Source organism: Bacillus rossius, chromosome 1 (genome assembly GCF_032445375.1).
Source record: "Bacillus rossius redtenbacheri isolate Brsri chromosome 1, Brsri_v3, whole genome shotgun sequence".
In the NCBI taxonomy this organism is placed as follows: Eukaryota; Metazoa; Arthropoda; class Insecta; order Phasmatodea; family Bacillidae; genus Bacillus; species Bacillus rossius.
The window spans coordinates 323890877-323910943 of record NC_086330.1 but is presented as its reverse complement, the minus strand read 5'-3'; the positions used below and the strand labels follow the sequence as shown (position 1 = coordinate 323910943).

Here is a 20067-nt window from a genome sequence, read left to right as displayed (position 1 = left end):
TTAAAAAATATTAATTATAAATAGAACCCTTTCTCTGTTTGTTATATATTTTTTTATAATCATTAATCTAATTAATTATTAAGTTTTTGTTTTTTCTTAATCATTAGTCACTATTGCCCTTATTGTTTACATGAAAGTTTCTTTTATTTATTTTATAATATTTGACACATATGCGCTAACGCATGGAGTTAGAAATGGTCATGAGACGGCATGCTGTGACATATTTGACATTACTTTTTAACCTTACTATCGCCAAAACACTATGGAAATATTTTTAAATTGTGTCTGATGATGGCTAATGAGTATGAATTAGAATCTTTATCACTAAAAAATAGTTACTGTCATAAAAAAACATTTAAACTTTTTCCGCAATACAAACACTACAGTTCAACCAATGTGTTGTTGTCTAATCAATATGGCGCAACTATAATCGATTTAATAAAACAGTTTTACAACATACCCTGTAATCAATCAGACACCTTATTTTCTCTATGCATCCTATTACTGTTCTGTGATCCTGTGCTAACTAGCCATGGACTACAACCGTGTTTTGATCTTGTTATTTATTTTAAACTGTATTGTTACTGACAGTATATAAAGGAAACCAGTCGATTGTCATTGAGGGAAAAGAAATTGTTTATTTGAATTTTGTGTTGTGTTTGGCGGCTGCTCTTGGTCAAACAAATAAAAGTAGCTTGAGTTAGAAATCTCATTTTATGTCAATGAGGTGGAGTTTTACCAGCTAACAAATATAATTTTGGTACTTTAACTGTGAGAAAATAGTAAAGAACTCATCATGCCGAGAATAATGATAAAAGGAGGCGTTTGGCGCAATACGGAGGTAAGCTTGTGCATATTAAATTTCTGTAGTGTTTTATATTATATGACATTCGGGTATACCTACATTTTTTCTTTTAAAAAGAATTATCAGGAGACTTTATTAAATTCTTGCTGTAAATTAAGAATGTGAAAGTACCCACTAGGACTTACAGACTCTTAAGCTTGGTATACAGTGAGTTCAAATGGTAGATATAAGCAGGGCCGGAACTAAGGGGGGGCATGGGGGGCATGTGCCCCGGGCGGCAAATATCAGGGGGCGGCAAAATATGAAAAGTGGTTCACTAAAACAAGTTGAAACTAGTCATTAAAAAAAGTTTTGAAAGTGTACATATCGCAACCAATAAGTTAGCCAAGAAATTAAGAAATAATATTTAACTTGATTATGCATAATTTGTAAATATATTCGTACTTCAAATGCGTTACTTCACTCTAAGAATCAAGTATTACCATAATTCGTGGTCTAGAGTGAGTAAAACCACTGCGATGAGAGCTGGTATCTCAAGGACACGTTGCGTGGGTGATCACTTGGCTGAGCAAGATGTAGCCCTTTCTCTGATAAATAACCTCATTTTTCCAGCCCCTACTCAGTCGCTTCTGTGTTTTCATACCATGTGCGTCTCTGCCTGAGGACGGGAGCAGATAGCAGTTCCCGAAACGTCGCTTGTTTCTGTTTTGGAAAAACTATTGTGTTTGTTTCGTCTTTTCGTTTTGTCGTGTTATTGTCTCGTTTCAACTGTTGTGCTGAATTTTTTTGGGTTCAATATTTTTGTGCTGTCATCATTTGTGTGGTTTTTATCGTTCTATTCTGTTTTGGAAAACTATTGTGTTTGTTTCGTCTTTTCGTTTTGTCGTGTTTTTGTCTCGTTTCAACCATTGTGCTGAATTTTTTTTTTTGGGTTCAATATTTTTGTGTCGTCATGATTTGTGTTTTTTTTCGTTATCTTAGTACATTTTTCTTTGTTTTTCTTTGTTTGTTGACCATATTCCTGTTACGGAATATTTTGTGGTGTTTATATTCTGTTGACAACAGCAATTTTTTGCTTAATTTGTGCTTTTTGTCTTTTGGTTGTTTTTACTTATTTATTTATTTTATTTTTTAGTTTTCTTCTACAGAAAAAGTGCTTAGCAATGGCGTATGTCCAAAAAACTTACATCAAGTAATGTTGAAAGTCATTGACAGACTAATTACGGAACTGAGTAACAGGTTTAAGGCTTTGGAGAACATTAACAATAAGTTTGGATTTTTTAGTGGTATTCAAATTCATAAAATGGAAGTAGAAGATTTAAAAGTCAAAGCAGCAGAATTAGGAAACACAGTGCCAATCTTAACAAAGAAGAATTCGTATTTTAAATTGAAAGTTTTAAGCACCATGCATTAACAGTAGACTATGAATTAAAAGATGCTACAGCATCAACAATGTTGAGCCTTATCTACAAAAATAAACTGGAGGAGGCACATCCTGACATTACTAATGCTCTGAGAATGTTTCTCACCCTTCCAGTTACAATTGCGTCAGGTGAAAGAAGTTTTAGTAAACTTAAACTTATTAAAAGCTATTTGAGAAGCACGATGGGCCAGCAGAGATTAATAAATCTAAGTATTATATCTATTGAACACAAACGAGCTGCATTGATCAATTTTGATGATATTATTAACACTTTTGCAGCTAATCATGCTCGAAAAATTATATTTTGAACTGAATTTCTTTGTATGGTTATCAATACAATATTATACTTAATTCAGAATCACATGTTCCTTATGTAATTTTAGTACTTAATCAACTTATTGGTAAGACATTAATTTTCACTGTTGTGCAAACAATAAACAATAGTTTGATAACAGTCTACTACATTATTATAAAAAATGTAATTCTATTAGTTTTCCAATTAGTGTACTTGATAAATAGAAGTTCTCAATTATGTATAAGTATGTATATGTAGAATATCATTTCAACCACCGCTTCTAACGAAAAAAGGGTATTTTATAATGTTGGTAAGGAGGGGGCGGCAAATTAATCTTTGCCCCCCCCTAACGAATCTCCTAGTTCCGGCCCTGGATATAAGGTCGGAACAGGGGAAAAGTTGGTAATACTCCGACAGCGCGGCTTTTTATAACGGGGGGGGGAAAAAAAGAAGAAAACATGGTTTTCACACACTACACACATCCCTTAATTTACAGTGAAGGGATAGAGTTTCTTAATTCCTACTGGTTTGTGAAAAAATTACATTTTAAAGCTTAGCCTACATTACAATACCTGTGTTTTTACACTGCTCTCGCCATTCATTGATTTCCTGTGATTGTGTATCTGTTTGTTTGTTTAGCACAACTGCAGCCAACTATGGAGAATAAAAAACATGCTTATACTTTCATTTCATATATTGAAGTTTATCCCTAGATCCTGAAGGCTTGATCCTGATGGCATGATCCTGTTAGCTTGATTCAGTGGTACATGATGCATACTGTTTTAGTTCAGTTCATCAAAAGATCCTGATAGCATGATCCTGATGGCTTGATACTGACGTACATGATGCTTGCTGTTTTAATTTAGTACGTCGGAAGATCCTGCACATTAAAAAAAATTCATATAATAATTATTTGTGCATAAGTTGAATAAGAATGATTTTTTTTTCAACCTACAATCATAATTTTTCTTATGTCGCAATTTCTTTAATGTGCAAAATCTTCTGACGTATTGAACTAAAACAGCAATCATCATGTACCACAGGATCAAGCCAACAGGATCATGCCATGGGGATCTTTTGACATACTGAACTAAAACAGCAAGCATCATGTGCCACCAGATAAAGTCAACAGGATCATGCCATCAAGATCAAGCCTTCAGGATCCAAGGATAAACTGGGATACATGAAACACCAGCCATATCAAACACAGAATACCTATATGACGTTTGTAATCAAAGAATTCCTTGGGAAGACTGCAAAATTCAACGTATCAGCTACTTCAGCGCATAGTATTTATTCATCACAGAAAATGAACAATGTTAGCAATTCTATTCAAATTTTTGCCTCCCATTAGACTCGTTCTTTACAACGTGACTAAAATAAAAACTTTAAATGCAATGTAACAAAACAAACATTTCATAATACTATTACTTATTCTAATAAAGAAACATGAAATATAAGCATTAAAAATTCCTTACAATTGCAATACAGTTATTTATTTAAACAAATTTCATTATTACAACACTAACTCTATTAATTAAAGTTCTCCAAAAAAAATTAATCTCACACAAAAAATGAATGTGGGCAATTGCATGAATTCTAATGGTATTCTAATGTAAGCTGTAAACTGTTTTTTTTTTTTAACAAACCAGTGGAATTAAGAAATATTCATTTCAGAGTTAATTCTGGAATGTCTCAAGTATTTGTAGGAAACATATGTTTCTATTTATCATAGGTAAACAATGAATTGCGGTGGCAGCATAAAAGCACAGGTATGGCAATGTAAGATATAAAAGTTTAATTTTTTGACAAACTAGTAGGAATTATGAAACCATCCCGTCGGAGTAAATTTAGGAAAATGTGTAGTACATGAAAACACTTTTTTCCTATTTTTTTTATTTTCATTCTAAAAAAACTGCGCTGTCCAATAATTACTGAAAAGTCTTCTGTAGGAGCACCACTATAAAATAAAAGGCAAACGCCTGAACATGGATTTATTGAGTTCTGTGTTTTACTTCAAATTAGAGTATCAAGGCTAATTAAGATATTTTCAATAACTTTACATGTAATTAACCATTTGCTGTGCTGGTTCTTTCCAACCTCCTGGGTGCATCATCACAAAACAGCCTAAGTCAGTCCAAGCAAACACGGCAAATTTCTTCCAATTTTTTATTATATAATAATTATGTTCAATGATATTAAAATAGTGGATGTATAAGGACCTTCCCACATGTGTGACTATCAAAAATAATATTAAAACATGAGTGAACCATCATGCTGGTTACACCAGGGCCCTTAAGGGCTTCAAAAGTGTGGTTTTCATGCTATCTGTCACAAACATTATGTTTTTTTATACCTAAAAAAACTAACTGGAACTGTTAGATCTGATTGCATAGTGTGGAAAACAGATTAGGGCTGAAAACAGTTGGTGCTGCGGCTGTAATGTACTGACATTAAAGATTCGTGTCTTTTAGAAAACAGTCTTGGCTACACTGTATTCCTAAGGATCCCTGGAAAACTACAGGATCAAGTAATCAGTTGGGCGGTGATAACAGGATCAGAGATAACTCTAGTTGAAAATAGTCGGGGCTAATGTATTAGAGCAAAAAACAAATTTACATCACAGGTAATATTTACAGTAATTTTACACCATCTTAAACCCGAAAATAACTTTTATCGCATGTGGATGGAATAGCAGTACCTATTCTAAGTTTACTAGAACTCACTCATGGGGATGGCCACATTACAGCACAGGCAAACGTAAAATTGTTAATTACATGTGAAGTTTTTAAAAATATCCAAAAGTGGCTCTATATTATAATTAGAAATAAGATAAGAAACTGAATAAATCCATTTTTGGGAGTTTTCAAGTTTATCTCTTGATCTTAATTGGACTGATCCTGTATAATTGGTCTTGTGGTCCATGATGATTGCTGTTTTAATTTGTTACGTCGGAAGATCATGGCCAAATAAATTATCACAATACAAACAAACTTATGTCAGGTCTTGTGGAAATTTTTATATTCAAATTATGATTATAATTCTTTGTTATATTACTTACAAGTGTTTGTTATGTACAGGATCTTTTGAGATACTTAATTAAAACAGCAAGCATCATTTACCACAGGATCAATTCTACAGTGTCATGGCATCAGGATCAAGATATCCACTTTGATATGTAATTTGGAATTTTTACCAACTTATCTATGTTGAAGGCAGACACAGCTTCTTGGCTTCCAGCAAAAAAGTATGGAGATGTTCATGTCGAAACATAAATTCCCCACGAGGTAACCAATGTAATGTGGAGTTTACAGACTGTAACAAGGTATATCCGGCCTCACATCATACCAAACCTCTATCCTTTCAGGGGTTCTTACCTGTGTCGGGATCTACTAAAGTCATACTATGATTCACCTGTAGTTGATCCTGATATAAGTGGTGCAAACAATCTAATATAATTGTAGTTCCATACAAAAGGAATGCTTTGATCATATGTAGGAGAGTTCTGATTGCGTGATCTTAGACGGGAATAATAAAAACATTACTATTTCTTTCAGTTTCCGCCAAAAACCCATTGCTGTTGTATGACTCTCGCTTGAGCACACTTACTTAGCCTTATCTATCTCCACAGTATAATTCACCCCACCCATTTACCCATAGCCTCATTCATGCTCTATTCCACCATCACCTCTGTACAGAAGGATTACCAATCTACAATGGTTTTACATTTCACATACAGTAGAGTCCCGCTAATCCGAACCCCGCTAATCCGAACCCCGCTAATCCGAAAATCCACCTAATCCGAACAGGGCTAGGATCTAAAATTTAATTTTTATAACATTAAGAACTAGGAAAAGTAAAGAAAAACAAGTTTATTCAAGTAATGTTGTACGTTTATTAATATGTACATAAGAAACTTATAATTTATCTTAACTGTCTAACTGAAAATAGAAAAATATAGGATTACGTACATAGTACTTAAATACATATGTAAGTATTGAACATTTTTGAATTTACTTACATAATATATGTACAATTAATGTTCTGTACAGGATTGACACAAAACAAAACGTAAAAAAGCAAACCATTTACTAAGAGGCAAAGTCAGTAATCTTCCTTTGACGCAATGCACCAAAGATGCAATGTTTCGCCAACGCCGCATAAACAATACATCTGTTGGAGTTGCATCGGCATATTGCTCGACGTAGCGCAAAGCCAGATCAAGGGTACTGGCTTCGGCAGTGTGAGAAACACCATCAGTCGGCGCGTTCCCTTCCTCCTCACTGTCGTCTGCATCAAGATCAGTTGACGTTCCCTGCACAGCTGCTACGATATCTTCATCTGTGTATTCCTCGTGGCCACAGTCGTCAATGGCCGTCCACTTTTAAACGCACTCTTCTGCATTTTCGCAACCTGGTACAATTTTTTTTCATTAGTTGGAAGTTCAAACTTTTCTTTTGCCGGGAGGAAGACAGTTTGGACAAACTCTAAATGAGGCCAGAGATTTTTTTAGAGAATGCGTAAGCCTATGCGGGAAGGAGGATGGGGGCTTTGTTTACTCTGGTTGAAGTTCACTGCTCTTCCGCTAATACACACTCACGAACCACCCTTCATTTCGACCTAATGTTGTCACGTGATGTAGCTGTTGGATTTGTTAAACTCGGAATATTTGAAATTGCAGTTTAGGCTACGTGAGTAATTAAAAATATTATATGATACTAAATATTTACGCTAAATAATAAAGGTGTTTTTTTTTGTCTGACCTTTCATTCATGTTTGACATATCAGACACTAAATACGCCTCAAATGACAATATATGCATCATATGACAAAGTTCCGCCTAATCCGAATTTTCACTAATCCGAACAGGGTTCGGTCCCAATTAGTTCGGATTGGCGGGATTCTACTGTATAACAGTACCTATGAATATAACGGGTGTATGAATGTCATCTAATTAAAAACAAATATGTTAAGAATATTGAGAAGAGAAAGTTAGCATTTAGAAAAATCACCATTCCGAAAATATTACTGACACATGTCATAGTCACCCACTGACATTGAAACTTTTATCTGTCTTTGGTCAACTCGATTGCTGCTTCACATTTTTCGCACTTCATCTCACTATAACACTTCATGATCTGCAAAAAATTTGAGTAATAAATGCCAGTTTTCTTCTAAACTCACCAATTCAAATACGTTTGGGTAACACCTACCATATATCTGTTCCACAACCCCTGCAGAATTCTCAGAACCACATTAACCATTCAAAACCCAGATATACACATTGATACAACCCTGGATGAATCCACAACCACAATGATGTCTGTAAAACATACTACCTACATGTGATGCTTCTTCCACGAACATGTAGTTTTTAACATATCATGTTCAACACCATAATAAATCAAACCAGTTAACTGCATGGCATAAAAATAACCACAAAGAAAAAAACTAAACTCTTTTAATTTAAAAAAAATTATATATATTTAAAAATTCTAATTACTGAAAGAAAATCTTAATATCACAAATACAGTGGTACAATTGCTTAGTACATTTCCCAACACAATTGACAAACACATAAATGTTATTATCTTTCAACAACATGGCAATATGGTACAATTAAGTAAACAAATTACTCACCCAGGAATGGAACCTGCCCGGGAACAATTATGAAAAATATCAATTTTCTTGTTGTCCAATCTGGTTAGTTTCCTGTTCAACCAATCATATGGCCACATTTGAACTGTAAGTGAGCAATGTAGTGTTACGAAACTGTCAAAATTAAGCACGAAAGATATTAAAAAATTAAAAAAAAATTAGTTTTATTTTGCACTGTATTCTTTTTTATAGTTGATTATCTTACAAAGTAAACTCTGAATGTTTATAATCTGCAGCAGTATAATGTAGTTTAACCAATATAAAGGTAATTATTTTGACATTTTGATTTTGTTTTATTTACTATTCTGTTTATTGTGTGTCTTCAGAATAGCATTTTGTAGTTAGTTCTGCTATTTCTTAAATTGCTTTCTTTCTCTTGGCTTTCTGTTGAAATATCTTGTTATTGGGAATTGTGAATACGGTTTTAGTTAGGCAGTCCTGAGCTATGCTATCTCCAGCACTGATAATATTGTTAGTAATAAATGTCTGATGTACAGAGGCCACATTTGTGAAATTTTAACTGAAAGACAAAATTTCACCAAGTAATTTCAGCAGAGGAAAAAAACTGGAAAACAGGGAGAACTCAAAGGAATTTAAAACTTTCTTCAAAACATACAAAACATAGAGAAATGGATTAAATGTTTGTTACCAAACTGGAATGTTAATTCTTAATATGAGCGTGATCCTGTAATGTCTTAAAACCAGTCTGTATTTTAATAAAAAATTCACATGTAGTTGATAACCCATCTGTTCGTAGGAGAACTATCAGTTAATCAACTGCGTATTAATTTAATGATTTGAATCACAATCAAATGTCAATGGTTTTTCAGCTGGTCACGGTCAGTAATGTATTGTTTCAAAGTTTGATCAACTATTTTCGTTTTGTTTTACTAACTGGCAGCATTGATTGCATGGTGTTGATGGAAATTACAGTGCAAACTGTTTGATGTGTGGGGAAAGAGATTTTGTGGCCAGTTTGACCTGTTGCGTGGTGTGGTTGCGATGTGTTTCAATAAGTAATTGTAGTTTTATATAAGTATCAGTATGTTATCTTGCAAGATTGATTGATGAGTCAGGGGGAAAAAAAATGTTTTGTGGAAAGGGAAATGATCTAGAGTCAGGGGCGTAGCCAGGTTTTTTTTTTAGGGGTTCAAACCCCCCCTTAGCACCAAATCTTTAATTAATTTCTTATTCATCACTCAAACAAATTTCATATTAAAATTAATAAAATTTTTACCATTACAATATTTAAATTTAAGTACCGAAAACTGCTAAAATAGCACTTTTTTACACCTTAAAATGCAAATTTTACCGGGGGAGGACCCCCAGATCCCCCGCTTTAATACGGGGGGGGGGGGGGGGGGGGGGGGGCATGCTTCTTAACACCCCCCATACACAAATCCTGGCTACGCCACTGTCTAGAGTAAGTGTGTGGGAACTCGTAAATTTCATAATTTGCTCGTTTGCATACATTGGTAATGGGCCGTGTGCTTGTGAACTGCAATCAGGACGAGATCCTGAAGGCAGCAGTGATGAAGTACGGCAAGAACCAGTGGTCGCGGATCGCGTCGCTGCTGCACCGCAAGTCCGCCAAGCAGTGCAAGGCGCGCTGGTACGAGTGGCTGGACCCCAGCATCAAGAAGACGGAGTGGAGCCGCGAGGAGGACGAGAAGCTGCTGCATCTGGCCAAGCTGATGCCGACCCAGTGGCGCACCATCGCGCCCATCATTGGCCGCACTGCCGCCCAGTGCCTGGAGCGCTACGAGTACCTGCTGTGAGTCTCAGAAAGTCTGCTGAGTGCAAAAGTGTTAAGGGAAATCATTAAAAAAAATTCAGGAGGTGAAAAATGTTCATGGAAAACATGAAATAGTCCACGAATTAAAATATTGTCAAAACAAAACCCTTGAAAAGTCAAAGAAATCAAAAATGGTCAAGGAAAACCTGAATAAGTCAGATAATTATAAAGTGATAACAGGGAAAACCTAAAATAGCCAGGGTATACAACAATGGTGAAGAATAGAAAAAAAAATGCAGGGAGTTAAAAAGTGTTAGGAAAATTCTGAAAACGTTGAGGAATTCTAAAAAGTTAAGGAAAAACATTAAACTGGCAGGGAATTTGAAATTTTTTCAGTAAAAAACCTCCTATTGTGTTTTAAACATGATAGTCACTCCAAATGAATCCTAAAATATTTTTGTGTAATTCTGTTTACTTTTAAACGTGAGCATTGTGATGACATCTCCCCAACTTGCATGTAGGAAAGAAGTTGACAAATAATTTTCTTGATTATAACTAAACTGACTTTTTAATAACATGGCAGGTAATGCTTGTTAATTTTTTTTATTATTAATTGCACAATAATATTATCTGATATAGAACATTTCGTATGGTAGTTCTTCTAATGTATGTTTACTGAAAGCTACTGCCAGTCTTAGTGGGATCATGAAGAATATTGTACATAATGTTGTATGAAAATGGATTGTTTTAAGTTTATTAATAGTAGATTATAAATAAGAATTAGTTATTGAGGGGCTAAAAAAATGTTGGCAGTGCATAAAGGCATTTCCGTCTTGCAAGAGGAATACCTAATTGTCTGTAAATGTATTCATAAGTGTGGTTTGTGTAGTGACCAGGCGCAGAAGAAAGAAGAAGGTGAAGATGCCGCAGATGATCCGCGCAAGTTGAAACCTGGTGAGATCGACCCAAACCCTGAGACGAAACCAGCTCGTCCGGACCCCAAAGATATGGATGAAGATGGTGAGAGTTAATAGTGTGTGTTCTTAGGCACAGCCGCCTGTGAGGCTTGCTCAGTTTTGTGCCACATATAACTGTTTGTAAAGGTTTTTTAAATAGAGTTTTGGTTCTTAAAATTATTATGTTAACAGTACAAAAGTTGTTGAATTGTCTTCAAAAAGTTTGTGATTTCTAAGTTAATTGTTTTAAAGGTACTAATTTATAATCCTAATGTGCAGCAATCCTCAACTTCACAATGGTTAATAAAAAATTTTTACAGAACAGGTTTTTTTTATAACTATTAATATGAAAAACTTATGTCTAAATTAATATCTGTTTTCAACTGATTTCTTTTTGTGTTTAGCATTTAGAGTAAAATTATTATGTTGCTATGATGGCAAAGATAAGGTAGAATTTTACGAACACACATATGCATAACTGGCTGGCTAATGCTGTAGAACCGGTACCGGTAGTTTATATAGATAAATTTTTAATCAATGTAAGCCAAGAATGCAGTAAGTTTGGTCAATTGTACCAATTTTTGGTACAAATATTGCAAAATCTTAAGGAAACATAATTTTTTGAAAGTAAAACAGCCTATGTCCATCTAGAAAAATGTAGCTTTATGGCAGAGAAAGAATATTTAAAAATTAGTTCAGTAGTTTGTAGAATTAACTTCAAAAAACAATCTCACTAAAGCTTGATGTAGTATTATATTAGTACATATGTATCATAACTCTTTTTTGTTTGTACATGTATAAAAATAAATTTATCAGAGTTTTTTATTTTTTATTTTAGGGTTTATGCAGTCTCCTTGTCTTCTCAATAAATAAAAAAAAACTTGCTAACACAAAGTTTCATCATTTTTCTTGAACCACAGCTTTAATCACCCGAATGAAATATAAAAGTTTTCAGCTTCAAATTCTTCAGCTCATTTCATTACTTTTACATTTTCCACTCGCAGACTAAGCGATTACGTGATTCTTCATAATAATAAACACTTGATTTACTCCTAGCATGTTAAGTGGAACTCATCGTAATCCCTTTTTATGGGAGATTAGCCTTATTGTCTCATATGTTAAATTAAACTACTATTAAGCATTGCATTATATTCACGGAAGTGCTTAGTTACAATCTAATGTTTTGAATTTTACTCGGTTAAAGATGAATTTGTTCTTTAGAGTTGGAGATGCTGTCTGAAGCCAGGGCAAGGCTGGCAAACACGCAGGGAAAGAAAGCTAAACGCAAGGCACGAGAGAAGCAGCTTGAAGAAGCCAGAAGGCTAGCAGCTTTGCAGGTCACTGGTTGTTATTATCTTCTTTTTACAAGGTTTTTTTTGTGAAGTTCCATATTTTTGCTATCAGTCTTGGCACAGCTACATTTAAAAAAAAAAAATGTTTGACTCTTGCTTTTATTTCTTACTCCAAGCATTTACAAATTTTTCGATGGTTTGGTTTCTAGCATCTTTGTACACATTTTTTGTTTTGGTGTTTCTTAATGCACTGTGAATAAATATTCTTAAACATTTATAAGAATGGTCAAAAGTTATTTTGAGTTGTAATCTGTAGGGTTTATAAACTATATACTAAACTAGCTGCAGTACCCGGCATTGCCCTAGCTGAACACAGGGTGATATATATTGTCCGCGAGTTAAAGCAAAATGGTGAGCGCTATATGACAGTGTGCTGGACATAGAGGAATGAAACACAATTACTGTTTGTATGTTTATGACCTAAGATTTTCTGTTTACCCATGACAATCGGTTTAGAAGTTGATGCTTTGCAGCGCCATCTAGTGGCGAGTTACAATAAAATGGATAGGATAATAATACCTTCTACAAAAAAAAAACACTTTGATGTGCCAACATTCATGGCAGTTGTTCAAATGGTGTCAGAGTACATATATCAATTTCATACATACCTACATCCATTTTTGTATACACAGATATATAGTATAACAAATTGTCCTTTTCACCCAGTTGGCTGTTATTTATAGTAAATAATTGGTGACAGTGTATCGTAAAAATTAATCAATTTTTACAATGATGTAGTGATGTGTTGCTTCTACTTTTTCCCTGGTTCTTGGTTCAAGGTTAACCCCCAACACGATTTCCAGTCTCACAAAAGATACAGTATGTCCTGATGGCATGTTTATTTGTTCAATTTGACTTCAAGTGCCCCACTTTACTATAATTCTACCACAAATAAGTCACCTAGCCCCTGGGAAGCACAGGTGCTTTATGTCTTATTACGTGATTACAGTAGCATAGAACGTACAGCCTCTGGTGCTGCAAAATCTAGTAATGAATATTAGGTAAGGTAACAATTGTTTTTGTTTTCTGAGTCAATATTTAATTTAGGCACATAAAAAATTGCTTGAAAAAAATCTAAATATCTCTTCACAAGAGATCAAGTAAATTGTTAAAAAAATAAAGAATAAAAACCATGGTAAAAGAGGGTATTCACACTGTTTGTTATTGGTTGAGTTAGACGTGATGTAGGGCTGCATAAATGGTAGCAAAGACCTGCAGTTCATGAGTAGTAGTTAGCTATAGGTAAATCATGGTAGTTTATTTTTAATTTAAGACTTTATGAAAAGTACCGGTATTGGGCCTGTATTATTTTTCCACATGTCAACTTTTAGTTAAAATGATCATCCCTGTCTCCAAATGCAAATAAGGACAAAAAAAGGTTGGAGGGAGGGAAATCAGAGCTCTTTTCAAATGGAGCTGAAGCATGGGAAAGGGAGGGAAGCTGTCATTTGGTGGCAATTTTCCAAGTTTTACTAACATTTCTTTCACTGTCACAAGGGGCTGAAATGGAAGTAATAAGATAAAAAGACATGGTGTGGGTTATCTGAAATCGAATGCTTTTTACACAGGAAGTTTATTGTATTTTCACTGCTGAAAGGTTTGTCTGTGAAGCTTTCTAAGGTACCATGGTATGGTAATGCAAATTCTCTAGCCTTGCATTCCAGAGGACTCAGTGTTTAAATCGGGAAGCCTACAACTCACGTAGTTTCGGTTCCCTACCACGTTCGTGCAACTTCGGATTTGTCTCAAAAATTGAAATTAAAAAAGTCGAAGGGTTAGGTTAGGTCAGTCACAACATGCTTGTTTTCATTGGAAACTTCTGATTTAGCTGCTGAAGTGGCGTTAATACCATAACGCAAAACTTCGGAAATCTTCGGAAATTCTTGCAGGGAACCCAAACTACATGAGTTGTAGGCTTCCCGTTTAAATCCTGTTCCAGCCACCCTGATTTCAGTTTTCCATGGTTTTTCCTAAATCACTCCAGGCAAATGCATAGGATGCTTACCTGGTGTAGCCCATGGCAGACTTTCTCGCTGACGTTCCTGTTCAGTGACATTGTGAGTTGCCATGATCACTAACATGTCGCACTCGTGTGACAAGAGGCGTGACAACAATATATGAGCACCGAGTCAGTACCTACGTGGTTTGGTGCTCACTATGTATACTTTAGTGGATCCTGTTGCCTTAAGCCTCTGTGCTTAACCGTGCGACATAAAACCCTATCAAACCAAAAAAAATAGGTACTTGACCATTACTCTTGTTAGAAGTGAAATTTCACACTTAAATAAACCGCTTGAATTATAAAATAGTCAGTAGTGCACTTGCACAGTGAAACTAAATTGTGGAGGTTCACAACTATAACAGACGTGGCAATAAAAAACCTGCTAAGAGTCCTCTACCTTTCTTTTCCATAGAACACCTCATTCCTGAGCCTTGGACTTTTCAGTTTGCTCTGATGAGTCATCGCCTGTACTTACACTACTGTCTGTGGAAGATGTTTCACTCCAGAGACTGATGACGGCAAGTTCTGCGGGAGGCGTGAATGTCGACGTGCCGTGGGGCTTGCAGAAACGGCGGGAGCTGCGTGCGGCTGGCATAGAGCTGGCGCCCCGCAAGAAGAAGAAGCGAGGCGTGGACTACAACGCGGAGATCCCGTTCGAGAAGCGGCCTGCGCCGGGCTTCTACGACACGAGCCAGGAGGTGGTGGACCCGCTGGCCCCCGACTTTGCGCGGCTGCGGCAGCAGCACCTCGACGGGGAGCTGCGCACGGAGAAGGAGGAGGTAACGGCTCTGCTTCGTCCTCTTGTGCAGTTGCAGTACTCGGCTCGGCTGGGTCTAACCAAGGATCTAGTCAGTTTGGTTGTTTTTTTTTTTCCAGGTTTTTGTTACAAATATTACAATATCGTTAAGAAACAGGAATTTTTAAAAATGAAACGTAGTTTTGTCCATCTTGAATAATGTAGCTTTGTAACGGTGAAAGAATTACTTTTAGAGTTTACTTCTAACAAACAATCTCTCACACTCTCTTTATAATATTAGTATAGATAACTTTTTTTTTTTGGTTTATTGTATGTGTCTGTGTGTGGGTCTTTGTGTGTGTGTGTTTTCTGGCATGGTTGGAGGTCTCTACAGTCATAATATTTTCTTTATTTATTAGGTACAGTGAAAGATCTTTAATTAACATGGTCAAGACCGTGACTATGCCTGATTAGCAATTTGACTTGGTAGTTTTAATCCATTTTTAATGACTTGATGAACTCTTATGAGTTTTGAAATACATTCTAAGGATTGTGGTATTGTCGACAGCGCGACCGCCGCAAAGACAAGCAGAAGTTGAAGCAACGGAAAGAGAACGATGTCCCGTTGGCGATGCTGCAGAACCAGGAACCGGCTAAGAAGAGAAGTAAGCTCGTGCTGCCTCACCCGCAGATAACAGACGAGGTGCGTGCTACTTAACTGTCTTCAGTGATCCGTTATTTCCCCAGCATTAACTCTGAACATTAGCTGTAGGCTAATCATGGAGGTAGTAGTGGGTGTATGCTCTAAAGTTGAGGATGCTCTGGTCAGTTATATTGGTAAGTAATAACAACCTTAGTTGCATAAAGACTACAGCTAGCAGTTGAGAAAAACTCATTTTGTAGAAACGAAAATGTCATTTTAAAGTAAAATTAGTTTTTTTTTTGTTGTTGTGGGCTACCCATATGTAAGGTAGGTGGGGAATGTTTATAATTGTAGAAGGGACTATCAATACCTCAATAATTGCAGGAAATACAGAATTGATAGAAAGTACTACACTAGAGTCCCGTTATAGCGAGGTGTCACGGTTCCGGGTTTGATCCTCGCTATAACCGTGTCCTCGCTATAACCGAATTGGACAGATTTTGGCCCCCCAAAAATAAAAATTTACCGAAAATAGCATAAAAATTGTGTTTAAACCTGTATAATTGGAAAATAACAGGTTATATTAACGAAATATTAATTTCTGTGAGCATATGTGTGAATTATCTTTAAAACGATACCCCATAAGTACGGATGCGATCACTGATTGCGTCAAAATAAGAGCCCGTCTACAATAGTCCGAACCTGTGCGTGGTCCGTGTCCTTATCCGAATGTGAGTGACGTCACATTGTCTCACCGAAAACTGCCCTGTCCACAATTGCGATGTCCGATGTCCGAATGTATTGATTTCTAACGTTGCTACCAGAGCGCAGTAAATGTGCCAAACCAAATGTTTTTGTTTATTGTTTTGATGCTTTGTAGTTTGAAATTGAACTTTTGAAAGTTGTGGGAGTTCAATTTTATATTTTTATTCAGTAAGGCAAAGTGGCAAATGTAAATGCTAAAAAATGAACTCATATCACAGCAATCGGACAGCACTAATTTAAATGTCGTCTTGCTCTTCTTGACTTACAACACCTTCCATTTCCTTCAATAAAAAAAACAAACACCACGTTTTCAAACGGGAACCGGAAATTCAAATATCGTGAGTGTTCTGTTCTTTTTCTATGTCCGAAGTACACAGGTTGGGACAAAAAGTTCAAATTGATGAATTTCTTCTTCGGACCAGGTAGGTTCGGACCTTCGCCCAGTTGACTCATGGCGTCAGAGGGTCACGTGGACCAATCAGCGACGAGTGTCCTTCGGACACAGTTTAGGACATTGCTATTGTAGACGGGCCTTAACCAGAATACCCTACCACGCCACGTAAGTATAGCATCTCAGCCCGCGGCCGACGCAGCATTGTCCTGCTATCTATTGTCGACGCGGGCTGTCTGCTGGCGGCCATGTTGGTTCGGGATGTTAACAGGAGGTGCTAGTGTAGCACGACGATTTAATTCCTTACAAAAAAGCAGGAGTGCGGCGGCGGCAACGCACGTACGCCTCAAACGAAATAGTCGCTGGAAAACTATACTTTTTTCATTTAATGAAACCTGTCAACTTTTTTAGAAAATAAATTTGGGATTAAATTCAAACCATCACCAACCCTTTTTAAGACAGATACCCCAACAACTGACCGAAACAAAAGTTACAAGAAAACTGCCCTAGCGATTCGGAAATAAATACGGTAGTGCCTACTAGAGGTGTAAAAGTAACGAAAAAATGTGTACCCATATGTATTCGTTACTATAACAATTAGTACTCGTTACTATCGTTACGTTACTCGTTACTTCTGTTACCGCATAACATGCTATGTTATGTTGCAGCAACGAATCCAGTCGTATTGCGTACGCGTACAGTATGACGTCGCGTAAATAATAAATAGAATATAAACAATTAACAATATTTGATAATTAATAGTTTTTGTTAACCAAGAAACAATTAAATCTCATTAGAGCAGCTTTTTAATATTATCTCTTTTAAGATAACAACCAAAAAAAACGTGAAAATACGCGATTATAAAAACAAAAACATACAAATTTCTAATTTGTAAAAAAATACTTTCTTACGTTGTTTCTGTTCCAATCTCAAACTTTGTCAACACACGGCACAGATAACTAACGGAAGTTTGATAAAAGAAAGGACGGGATTCTATTTTTAAAGCCACGCACTTAGGTGGCGACTGCAAGGCTGAAGAATGTGACAGGCGTCAACGGCAAGATGTCTAGTGGTGAGCGAGAGGGGTGGAGATAAAGCAGACAAATAACAAAAGCGCGCTTCAAGCGATCTTGCCGTAAATTCCTCAAAAATACCTCGTTATAGCCGTGTTCTCGCTATTACCATGCTCGCTATAACGAGATTCTACTGTATATTGTAATTGATCTAAACCTTAGATACTTTACTATAAGAATCAAAATGCATATCTTGGTCTACGCCAGTTAACAAGGGAGTCGTGTTTGTTCCGCTAGCTACTCTTGTCTTATAGTTGTTCAATATAGCTGGATCTGTCTAAAAGGAAAAACTTGAAAGTTTGCAAGCTTTTAATCCACAATAAATTTTGTAAAGTGTTTTTAGAGCTCTTAACACTATTCATATTTTTTATTCAGTGTTATTTTTAATGTACATTTAATATTTGTAGAGACGTGAAAAAGGAAGGTTGATTTTTTAAAAGCAGTGTTATTTTTCACAAAATTCGCAACAAAAAGCAAGGTGTTTTTTATGTTCACACTAAGATGGCATTTTATTAAAATAATTACACAGTAAGCTAATGCTTGTAACTAATTTTACAGAAATTATATTTAATTGTTTTATTTTACTCTTTTTAAAACTAAACGTGCATAAAACTCAAAACGTAAATTTTTAATTTAGTCTTCAAAAGACAGAATAGTGAAAACTTCAACATTGCTTTTATTTTTTTATTTCTCTCCAGGTTATGCCTTTTATCTTTGATGACAAGTTGTAGTCACTAAGTAACTGTTCACTGTCCACATTGTTTGTAGATCTATAAACAGCATACAGGACTGCTAGTGCAAACTGATCTATAATTTATAGTCAGAGAAGTGAGCACTTTCAACATATCTGTGTTTTTTCTGTCTTGCAAATCTCTTGCACATTTTCTTTAAGGGCTTCGAAACCCTTGAAAATTTCAGTGTTCTCAAAATAATGGAGTTCGTGAATAGTTTTTCTTTGTGAAATGACATCTTTTGACTTGAAAAAATTTATTGAAAGTCTTGAATACAGGTGCATAAGGATGATTGCATAAAATTTTGTCTGGCATTCGTACCGTATTTACTCGATATAGGTCGCCATCGCAGATAGGTCGCACCCATAATTTGAGGTCTTGAATTTGGTATTTAAGATTCCCCCCATATAGGTCGCACCGGTAATTCATTACCGCGCCGTGCGCCTTGCGCTGAGAAATGTCATTGTACTCGATCAGCTGCTGTTATGGCGCGCCTGCTGGCTCTCTTTGTTCACTGAGCTGCGCATGCGCAGTATAACTCACTCAACGCTCCGCCCAGACTCGTGACCTTGCATCAGCAGCCAGCCAATAGATGCGAGCTTAGCGGAAAAAAATATAAGCTCCACCTCCCGTGTACCAGTTTTGTCCAGTTTATTGGTATACGCATCAGTTTTCTCGCTGCCGTGACACCTTCAAGTTTACGTCCATCTTGATGTCTTGATACCAATAATTAATTAATTACGATCCCCAGAAATAAATTGTTAGTTCAAAAAATGTGTCCACTGTACAATACTTCCGAAATTATAAAATACGTATAAAACAGTTACCAAGACTCCGCTCATTTTATCTTGTGAAGTTTCGTCTCGTACCAGTATTTCGGCTAAGTTGTGACATAAATACAGTATCAGAACTTAACAATCAGCCACGTTCATACATTCGTGAGTTTACGTTTTTCCCTCGTGCATTTTAGATTGTCTCCTCCTATAATTACTCGGACTTTAACATGCCTAGGCTTAAATTATTACATGTTTAGAAATAAAAGCAACTTTTCATGTTTTAAAATACAGTACACTCCCTATTTAACGCGGTTGTCGGGGGACATAAATTTTACCCGCGTTGTTGCATAACCGCGATGTTTCGATATGCCAAGGTCAAAAGGCATAAAACACCGCCTGTGTTCTAATAGGTCGGCAAGCACGCACAGTATAGACGGCCCGCCTTTGTGCGGACTTTGCATCCGCAGTTTTCACTAAACACGGGTGAAAAAATAAAAATAATAAATTTTAAAGATAAATATTAAATGTTGAATTGTTTTTATTTTTCCGCGTGCCGCGCACAGTTCGTCGCACGGCCTACGAGCGCGCCACACGCCGCCATACACACGTGCGGCACACAAGCTGCTGCTGCCAGTCTCGTGGTGTTAGCCACAGTATCTGCTTCGTCAGAGTCCGTAACAAAGTAAGTGCAGTGTGTGCGGTTACACACGATTCTGTGGTCCAAGT

The 20067-nt window shown here is 36.1% G+C and overlaps 1 protein-coding gene across 1 annotated transcript in view; it reads left to right on the top strand.

Annotated features, from left to right (window-relative positions):
• Nucleotides 1–503: 503 nt before the first annotated feature.
• The window catches only part of LOC134527987 (cell division cycle 5-like protein), a 53741-nt gene continuing 34177 nt past the window's right edge, over nucleotides 504–20067 (top strand). Inside the window, exons 1-6 of the mRNA XM_063361127.1 lie at nucleotides 504–841; nucleotides 9690–9955; nucleotides 10806–10936; nucleotides 12094–12209; nucleotides 14793–15005; nucleotides 15531–15665. Of these exons, the coding sequence (XP_063217197.1) occupies nucleotides 797–841; nucleotides 9690–9955; nucleotides 10806–10936; nucleotides 12094–12209; nucleotides 14793–15005; nucleotides 15531–15665 (906 nt within the window). The 5' untranslated portion in view covers nucleotides 504–796. The remainder of the gene's footprint in view (nucleotides 842–9689; nucleotides 9956–10805; nucleotides 10937–12093; nucleotides 12210–14792; nucleotides 15006–15530; nucleotides 15666–20067) is intronic.